The 10,441-nt window shown below is 40.1% G+C and overlaps 1 protein-coding gene across 1 annotated transcript; it reads left to right on the top strand.

The window, feature by feature from the left end:
* Window positions 1-5,585: 5,585 nt before the first annotated feature.
* Window positions 5,586-8,198, top strand: LOC147446646 (uncharacterized). The gene is made up of 3 exons (XM_086526268.1): window positions 5,586-6,428; window positions 7,058-7,137; window positions 7,537-8,198. The coding sequence occupies exons 1-3, from the start codon at window positions 5,667-5,669 to the stop codon at window positions 7,844-7,846; spliced, it is 1,152 nt and encodes a 383-aa protein (XP_086382394.1). The 5' UTR covers window positions 5,586-5,666; the 3' UTR covers window positions 7,847-8,198.
* The last annotated feature ends 2,243 nt before the right edge of the window (window positions 8,199-10,441 follow it).

The following is a 10,441-nucleotide window of genomic DNA, read 5'->3' as shown; positions in this document are numbered from 1 at the left end:
AACTACCTGAGAATGAGAGAAACCCAAAACACAATAGAGATTTCAAGATCCTTGTTATATAGTTGTTCCAAAATTGAGTCATTCCTTGCACTCTTGACAGACTCAGATGGAACATAATAGATAGCTTTTTACCGTGGCTTCATATCCAGAACATGCTACTTTAAACTAGTCATCTCATCTTGATGCTTTGAGGAGTAGAAGCCCAGTAGATTGGGAACATGTTTTTGGTTGGGATTTTCCTCTTGAGAAGAGCCAAAATTTAGATACCTCCCAAGAGTTCTGTAGAACTTTCTATAATCTTGCTCTCACAACATAGCACAATAGTTAATAATCATATCCACAACAAAGGCTGAAATGTTGTGATAAAAACTTGTGTAAGTATAACATCTATTGGAAATTTAGTCAACTTATCCGTATGGAGATTAGTAATCAAGAACATTTTATACAAGGGAAGTGTCAGAAATGACTTTACCTGCAGAAATAAGGTGCTCCTTTTGATATCCTCAACACCAGCAAGGAAAGTGTCCATGTCATCTTCCTCATGCATAAGCTTCGACTCCAGCTCTTTATGCAGCAATGCAGCTATTGCCTCATTGTGACTTGCATAAACACCAGCCAAAATATCCCAAGCATGTTTTGCAGATTTTTTTGAGTGAATGTGAGGAGTAATAGTGGGGAGTCACAGACAACACAAACAGTGCATGAGCCTGTGCATCTTTTACATCCAACGAGCTTGTTCTATCGTCGGCAAAAACAACTCTAACAATAGCAACCCTTGCAGCAAGACCTGCAATATCCTCAACATTGTGTGTATCCTCAAAACCAGGACGTACATCAATGCCCCTGCACAATGTTCAAAACACCCTTCGACACAAGAACATGTTGCATCATATAATCCCACATAGGATAATTGTGCCCATCTAGTCTGTCCTCAACAGCAAACGTCTTGATCACATCTGTGTTGTCGTCAGCCATGGCAAATGCTACACCTGATGTGAAAACTACCCTAAAAGAGGAGAAAGAAAGCAAGAATAACACGTTCTATACAACACAAAGCGTAGAAGATTGTAAGGGACCTGTTATGCAAAAAATGGCAACGACAAAATTTCTACACAAAATGACAAAATAGCATGCGTAGTACTCCCTGTAGTGGAAACGGAGGCCAAAATGAGCCCGAATAAAAAATCTGAGCAGACTAAGCTCTAAGAGCACTCCCAAAATATTTTTTGAGTTATGAATGCTCGCCAAATCTCACAAAAATCAGAGAAAGTGAGCAAGTGTATGCTAGAGCTACTGGGGACTAAGCCCGAGAGGATGCAACCTGCTATCATACCAATTGTTGTAATTAGGTGTAGGGGGGTATTGTAGCAATTACCTAATCGCAACCCACACAAAATTATCAATTCGTGGATCGGCAACCCGACTAGGGCATGGAAGCACGAGCATTGGACGAATAGAAATAGAGGATTCAAGAGAATACCTCACCAATGCAAGTAGAGATTAGCCATGGCAAGACTAACTCTAATCATACTCTAATCACTAATCAATCAACTTGTACACACATCAAGCCCATCGAAGTCTGACTTGCCAATCTTATGGAGTCACAAGAACACAGTCAACACAAGCATCCATGATCAAAACACACACTAATTGCATTGAAGTTGGCTTTCCCAATCATCACATTCTAACCAAGGTACTCTAATCACATCACACACAAGTGGCATTGAGCTCAAGGCTCTTAAACCTTCACACACTTAAGCACACAATTAGACACAAACTCTAATGAAATGACCAAGAGTGCACACACACTACACTAATCAAGAGAATTAGAGAAGTCATCAACTAACTGAAATCCTTATGGAAGAAGAGAGTTAAGATCAAAGCAAAAAGTACTTACCTCTTCAAATCTAGAATAATGAGAGTATAAAACTACTTCATGACATAATGAAATGTAGAGAAGATAAGACTAATGAGTAAAATAGGGATTAGATTAATCAAAGCTTCTATAATTACAATGAATTAGCACTAGCCTTTTAAGCATGGGCATTAAGCTCAAGGCTAGGCCATCCATAGAGTGAACACTCAAGAGAGAGAGAGAGCTCTCAAAAGTGGATCCTCAAGAGTGGATACTCAAGAATGAAGCCTGCTTGCATAAAGGCTTCCTGTTAAAGGCTTTCACCACAATCCCTTCTACTATGGGTTTAAGTTTAAGCCCTCTAGCTACCATATACAACTTTGGAACTCCCAATGATCCCAAGACTTATAGAAAGTGAGTTGGAAATATTAGCATATCTCCCGCTTGATGCATAACCAGTGTAGCCTGTGTTAGCCGCTGCTAACATTAGGGTTGCAAGAAAACACACGCAACTTGGAGAAGACGAAGGAAGCTCAAGGCACACAAAAGAGAATTTATTACTTAGTGTGCAATGGAAAGATAAGTTAGCCCTAGAGTGATGGGCATATATACGAGACATTGTGATGTGTATCACTACATTACAGCCTTTGTTGTGGATATGATTACTGTTGTGCTATGTTGTGAGAGCAAGATTATAGAAAGTTCTACAAAACTCTTGAAAGGTATCCAAAGTTTGTCTCTTCTCAAGAGGACAATCCCAACCAAAAATGTCTTGCCAATCTTTTGGGCTTCTACTCCTCAAAGCATCAAGATGAGATGACTAGTTTAAAGTAGTATGTTGTTGATATGAAGCCAAAGCAGAAAGCTATCTATTATGTTTCATCTGAGTCTGCCAAGAGCACAAGGAATGCTTCATTTTTGGAACAACTATATAACAAGGAGCTTGAAATTTCTATTGTATTTTGGGTTTCTCTCATTCTCAACTAGTTGTATGGGCCATCTTATATGCTATTGGCAAGTTTTGTCTATGGTAGAAACCCTCAACGAGATTATTGCGACAAACCTGAAGTACTATGAAGGAAAAAAAAATTGTAGATGTGCAAAGAGACCTTTAATTTAGGTATGTTTCACTAACGCCATGTAGAGAGTAAGCTTGATATCTCTTGTTTTCAAAATGTCTACATTAAGCTGCTGCAATCATCAGGATTGAGTGCTAGAATTCTTAGTACGGTTTTGTTTTTCTAGTGATGGTAAATAGCAGAAGCATCTTGCTAATGAATTTAGTTTACTATGCAAATGGATGGAAAAGAAGCTTGGTGATGGAATTGCTAAAGTGCAAGTTTCAAAGTGATTTAGCTCTTCTCCTGTTGTACTTGTTTCTAGCAAGGATGGTTTGTTTGCTGATATGGAGCGGTATACATGTGCAATGTTATTGATGATTATGGGTTTGGAATTGTGCAATGTTATTGATGGTCATGGGCTTTGAAGTATACTAGGCTCCGAGTATGACATTTCAAGGTGATGAGAGCTCAAAATCTTGGAGACACAACAGGTCTTGGAGAATTCATGTATTCAACACGAGTTTTGAAGATCAACACTAAACATCCTGTCATTTTAGACTTGGATGTCAATTAACAACTCTTCAATGCCTTGTTGTTCATTGTCCTATTCATTGTTGACTCAATATGATGACTTTAGTTGTTCTAATGGATTTGTTTCTTGCATTCTTGTGCACTCGAGGAGATCTAATTAGAGAAAAGATACTGTTGTTATCTTTGTTTCTAAGCTTCAAGCTTAATAGAAAGTTGAAGAACAAAGTAGTGTCTGTTGTCTTTATTTTGTCTTTAGCTTGAGGACCTTGCAAGGTTTGGATCAAATTATATGAGTTCGTGGGTTGCTTCATTAGCTCAGGAACGAAGCAGTCCGCCACCAAAAGCAAAGATTTTGGGGCAAGTGTCATAGATGGGGACATCACAATGCCAAAGTTTGGTATATGGCACGCAAGTCGCTTCTTGAAGTCCAGTATTGTGTTTGAACACAATGTCTAGTTTGGTGGAGAGGATATGTGAGTCTTTAGGGGTTAACTAGTGAGTTTTCTAAAGAGGAAATCCAAGCTAGATTGTGGAATTTTTCATTTAGCAATCCAGACCTTGTTTACCATAGTTGTCACATACATAGATTCCGTGTAGCTGTCAACTCGGCGCAAACAAAGTCACCATTTTTTATCTTCGTATGTTGTACGTTGGTAATTTTTTAAAGTAGTTTTTGATGGTCTAGCAATGTGTAAACTTGTGTAAATATAACATCTATTTGAAATTTAGTCAATCTATCCGTATGGAGATTGGTAATCATTAGTCTTTAAATTAATTTGTTTTGTAGTTCAAAGTGGTTACTCTAAAGTGGTGGGTTTTTTATGATTATTTATTTCAATAGTGCTTTATTCTTCTCATGGAAAATTAAATGATCTTTTATTCAAGGAGAATTTCTAAATTTTCACTTGTGTTGCCTTCGATCCTATGTGGGAATTCTACTATGTAGGTGGCACATCCTTTGGTTTGAAATTTGTAGTCCTATATGGGGGGTAAATTTTTTTGCAGATTATTAGTATGTGTAAGATATTAAGGGTGTTAATTTTCTGCAATGATGTGCATATATAGAGGGGTTGGTTGATATGGAAGGAGAAGTATATAGAGGGGTTTCTCTAATCTAGTTGCACGCAGATGACGTCCCTCCATTACTGATATTGAATCCCTCGGGGAACCAAAATGCTGTATATAAAACACTATAGATGTTGTGCACACAATATATTATTGTTGGCGGGATTATGGACGAGGTTGTTCCAAAGTTCATTATCTTGTAAATCTTGGACGTTATTTGTTCATCACAATTCATGAATGGGGATCCTTGGATGCAGTGTGGTCAACAATTCAAATTTCTATGAGGCAACCAGTTCTCAAGGTGGCATTCTTTTTTGCTACAAGCTGGTGGTTGCAAATCCGAGGTGTATTTGGTAGTAGACGTACTATGAGCGTGTTCATGGTAGCTTCTTCATCACCTTAATTGGTCTTCCTACATATGTCATCCAATACGAGCTCCAAAGAGGGGTGTTAAAGTTTATGCATCTCAAGTGCATGACCAAGGATTGTATAATTATAATATATTGCCTTGGCTAATTGGTTCGAGCAACTCTCCCCCCTTTTGCATTGTCGACTTTGACAATCCATTCCTAGTTAACCCTACATTCATCGCTAATTCACCAATTTGATCGAATGGTTGAGATTGCCACGCGACGTGCGTGACCTTTACCAGAGACCTCCCTCTTGAGAGACCCCCAAGAGGGAGAGCTTGCCACGTCAAGGCTCAAGTGTTCTAGAAGGGAAATGGAGTCTCATCTTGGATTGAGAAGCAGTGTTCGGGAAAAAACATTTTTCCAAACATATAAAATTCCTTTGCTTGAATTTGCCAAGAGGAAATTTTAAAAAATTAGGTTGCTTTTACAAGTTTTTACACTATTTTTCTCTATTTTGGGACGGAATATCTCCTTTTTTCACCTGCGGTCAACCGGCATTTTGGAAATTGAAAACGGCACGATATTAAGCTGAGACACATTTTTCCCGAATACTGTCAATGAGAAGAGAAGAGCTCATGGGACTCGTTGTGGCCCTGGGGAGCAAGGGGTGAAGGTGGGCGATGAGAAAGAAAAGAGGCCCGTTGTTTTCGAGGTCAAAAGAAAGCAGCATTCAGCATTGTATTCGTGTGTTTTCTATCAACTGTCGCAGAAGTGAGCACCAACCGTCAATTTCCGCGATTCATGCCCACCAAAATCCCCTTGTCAAATTCTTTCTTCAAATCTACTTTCTTTGCTAATCTCGTCTTGTACTGTGTGTGCGTGCAAGCTTCCATACACGCAACAGCTCACTCTCTCTGTGAGAAGAGAGAGAGAGAGAGAGAGAGAGGGAGGGATCATCGATCTTTCATATACACGCACATCGCAACGAGAGCGAAAGGTAGGAGACAGAGATTCGCCGTTATGCCTCTGGAGCTCTCCCTTGCTTGCCCAACATTACACAGAGCGAAGGGTCCTCCAGATCCACATCAATTGGACCTCCTCTCGTCGACTCCATTTCCAATTCAGCCCCATTTCCCTTGTTTGCTACACAGAGACTCACGTGACCCTACGCACATCTTTGCAGAGAGCCATAATCGGCATAGCTATATGTGCACATGCTCTGGTGATTGCATTGATACAAAGCAGTTTCTTTCAAGCTCCATGTGTAAAGAGGAACTAGCTATTGATGGCATGGCTCTCACTCTTGGCCTTGCCCATGATACCACAGTCTCTTCAAATGACCAAAAACGTGCATGCCGCAGTTGGGAGATTGGGATTAACTTCCCTGAGTATGCAAGCGCGTTGTGTGATGATCAAGAGAGAACCTGGAATGAGGGCTCGTCGCGTGGGAGTGAGGAGGAATTAGGAGCCAGTGGTGGCCTTGCCAGGAAAAAGCTGAGGCTTTCAAAGGAGGAGTCTGCTTTGCTTGAAGAAAGGTTTAAGGAGCAAAGCACCCTTACACCAGTGAGTTCTGCGATCTAGCAAAATATGTCACATGCTTGGCTCTTTCTTTGCCTTGATGTTGCCTGTGTTCAATTGCTGATTCAATGTGTCGGAAATTCTACATGGCTTTGCCTCAGTGTCAATTTGTTATTCACTACTATATATGCATAGGTAATATGGTTTATCTGTATTCATCAGAGAACTGCTAAATCTTGCTTGTCTTTACCGTCTTTAGCGCTTCTCTTCAGCTATAGTTTGATATTAAAGCATCGACAACCTGACGTTATTCATTCTTTCTTTTGTCGTTGGCTCGTTCTCAACTGCATGTGAACTGGGAAAAGGGAGACTATCTGCCTTTTTCTGCTTAATGGTCAATCTCATAGGCCTAAGGATTAGTTAAAAGGGACCACTTAAATTTATTTGATTTATTGATTTTCTGGTCAGATAGTGCCTACCCATTTGCAAGCAAAATAGCAATTTCAACAATTGTCTTTATGATACTTGGCCAACTTTTTGAAAGGGAAATATTTAAGTCATCCCTATGTATTCTAAGATTGTGTGTACACTTATAACTTATGACATGAGGAGCTTCTTAATCCTGCTACCAGAGTTTGAGCTTCAGAATTGATTGTTCTGGATATATTTTGCAGAAGCAGAAAAACGAGCTTGCCAAGCAGCTCAACTTGCGGCCCCGACAAGTTGAAGTGTGGTTCCAGAACAGAAGAGCAAGGTAAAGCTTGATGTTGCATCTCCCAATCAATTAGTGTTGTAAATATTAGGATGCATTTCAATGCTTCCTATGCTCATTACACACACACACACACAAAAATCATCGGCATATGTTTATATATATATACATATACATGTGTGTGTATGTATGTATGTATATACATATATACACACGTATATATGTACATATACATATATATGTGTGTGCGTGGGAGTGTCTGTACGTATATTTCATCAGAATTTATCCTAAAAGTTCACATGCCCCACATATGCAAGTCCTATCAACATGCTCGGAATAAGCAATGGTATTGCACAGAAGAACATTTTATACATTATGGGTATGCACTCTATGAGTGCTTGGAATAAGGGCACTTATGTTGGAGTTCTGTTGTATGTGCAGGACCAAGCTTAAGCAGACCGAGGTAGATTGTGAGCTCCTAAAGAAGTGTTGTGCATCTTTAACTGAGGAGAACAGGCGGTTGCAGAAGGAGGTGGCTCAGCTAAGGGCACTCAAAGAGGGGCCACATTATATGTCTCCCCATGATTTGGGCACACGGATACCGGGGACAACAGTCACAATGTGTGCTCATTGCGAGTGCATTTCTGCTCATAGGGCGGCGCCGGCATCGTCCACAACCACTAGCAATAGCTCTCTCCATCAAGCTCCCCACACCTCATCCCCTAAGCAACAACCATCACCTAGTAGTTAAAAGTATGCTTTCACTAATCAATCACACGAATGGGGTATGCTTCCTTGAAAAGAACAAGAATGAAGGTTTGCAGACTTGTAGACTAGTCTTGAAGAGGTTTTAACACTTCCCGAGGGTTGCGCCGCAACCGTCTGCATAGGTAATTTGTACTAGTGACATATAGTTGCAAGTCTAATGTGATCAAGCAACATTCAAAATTTTACTCGTTGGAATGGAGGAGGAAATGCCACTCATAGAAAGCTATTGTTCTTATGTAAGGTTGTTCCTTGTAAGATGTGAAAGCATACACATATATACAAATCAATAGGGAAATATTCTTATAGAACTCTCTCTCTTTTTGAGAGAATCCCTTTGTCTATACTACAATTTCTCTCTCTCTCTCTCTCTCTCTCTCTCTCTCAAGTGTTGGGTTCTCAAGAAGTATCTTTTTGATGCATTGGTGACACCGGTTCTTCTTTATGGAGTTGAAGTGTGGGGTGGGAGCATCTCAAAGTCTACATGGAAAGAGTTTGAGAATGTCCAAAAGCGTTTTCTTACAAACTTTCTCCAAGTTAAGACACAAACACCATATATGCTCCTACTTCTTGAGTCGGGATCTGTTCCAATTGAGGTTATGGGCATGGAAAGGGTTGTGGAGTACATGATAAAGATGCGTCAAAACCCCTCACATCGACTTCCTACAATTGCATGGGAAGCAAGCAAAAAAGTTCAAAAGACGCATAAAAGCAAGATCTTGAGCACGGGATGGATGCAAGACATAAAGAAGTGGTTTGGGAGATGGGATGCATTACACTTGCTACATGATGCTTCAATTGACTCTCAAGTGAATGAAGCTTTTCTACAACGCCAATGTATTACGGCTTGGGAGAAATCCGGTGGGTCACGCTTCATACATTACACCACCTATATTGCCCCCAACTACAAAACCATGTTCTTCGCTGAGAGAGGAAACCGTACTCACACTTACATGCTTGAGCCTATTCCCTTGTCCGCGATACGCACTATCGCAGCAATTCGGCTTAGCTCCCATTTCCTTCGATGCGAGATAGGGCATTGGGGCAATGGAGAAGAGTCAAATCGACTGTGCACATTATGCTCACTGCAAGTTCGAGAGTCCGAGTACCACACACTACTAGAGTGCTCAGCTTTTGATCACATCCGAACTTGCTTCTCTCACATTTTCAGCCATAACTTAGACCTACACACTTTCCTCTCCCAGCCAAAGTGTGGGCTCTCCATTGCGACTCTCATCACTACAATTTTGGAGCATCGAGAGTCACTCATCAGCCGTACACATACTACATCACATGTAACTTTGGTCCCATAGGTCATATTTGACCTCCGAGGACGATAATAAAATCTATCTATCTATCTCTCTCTCTCTCTAATCTTCACCCATGCTTAAAATTCAATCATCCTGCAAGTACTCCTAAAGTATTTGAGATACTTTGTATTGATACATGTTGAGCTTCTCAAACATTGCTGATTTTACACTTTTAGACAATCCCATCGGATTAGATTTTTGACAAGGCATCCTTCCTTGTCAAATATCATTGTATTACATGGGTTTTTGGGTAGTTTAATGTAGCTTTTGAAAGGTGGTGCATATTTTCACTAGTAAAAATTGAGCAACATATGGGTAAAATGCCCTACAAAAAATTAATGTTCATGCATATACATCAAGCTGTTATCACATGGGTTGCTGCTTTTAATAATCATGACGTCAAACAAGCTTGTTATAAGTTCTTCAAATTAGGAGAAAATGATTCTATTTGAAGTAGCAAATTTATGTTGGGATTACCAATTAAAGTGCTATCACATTAATCAAAATTTGGACTCAGATTCGGGCTTTGTAAGAAATGCCACATCTGCGTTGAGAGAGAGAGAGAGAGAGAGAGAGAGAGAGAGAGAGAGAGAGAGATAACAAAAGATGTATTTTTTCCATTGCTTAAGAACCATTTTATGATCATGTAAGCCCGGGGGATTCACTACTACCTTTCGTGTGGTGGCACGTGAGTGCACATTAGGGTGTTTTTTCTAGAACTCCCATAAGCGTGTACAATAGGGGGTGCCCCCAAATTTGGGGATGCATATACTGTACGTATAAAAAAGGGGGGGGGGGGGGGGTCTTTAGGTTCAACACCCTGTAAGTGTTTTCACAAAATTAAGGGTATCGTTGGGGTGTCCACTATGGAATATATAAGATAGCACCTACAATCAACGGAAGGCTATCAAATTTGCTAAAGCCTTACAACACATAAGTAGGCGTCTTTCCCCCATCTCATTCTGGGTCAGAAACAACTAGGTCAAAATCTCACTACTGTTAATAATCACATTTTTTGCCACTCATTGACGGTGAGATATGAGACCATAAGCATATGTGCTTAGGTCTTATATACTTGTCCTAGAAGTTCCATAGCATTCGAATGTCATTTGATGCTGTAACGATCATGGTTTGCTTGTCAATTAGCAACTAGCTTTTGATGACTTAGGTATTTGAGTGTAGCTTGAGTTAGATGCGAGTTGTCTATTGTTTTCTAAGAAATTGACACCCTCTTGTAGCCTCCATGCACTAATCGAGTCAGCTTCGTCCCA

This window comes from Adiantum capillus-veneris, chromosome 12 (assembly GCF_014529385.1).
Source record: "Adiantum capillus-veneris isolate H3 chromosome 12, ASM1452938v2, whole genome shotgun sequence".
NCBI lineage: Eukaryota > Viridiplantae > Streptophyta > Polypodiopsida > Polypodiales > Pteridaceae > Adiantum > Adiantum capillus-veneris.
The sequence above is the reverse complement of the archived record's forward strand: the minus strand, read 5'-3'. Positions and strand labels throughout refer to the sequence as shown.

Bases quoted from the DNA above. Each gene is read 5' to 3' on its own strand.
- LOC147446646 (XM_086526268.1), top strand. From the start codon at position 5,667: ATGCCCACCAAAATCCCCTTGTCAAATTCTTTCTTCAAATCTACTTTC. The intron at 6,429-7,057 runs GTGAGTTCTGCG...TATATTTTGCAG, and splicing joins AGCAAAGCACCCTTACACCA to AAGCAGAAAAACGAGCTTGC. The intron at 7,138-7,536 runs GTAAAGCTTGAT...TTGTATGTGCAG, and splicing joins TTCCAGAACAGAAGAGCAAG to GACCAAGCTTAAGCAGACCG.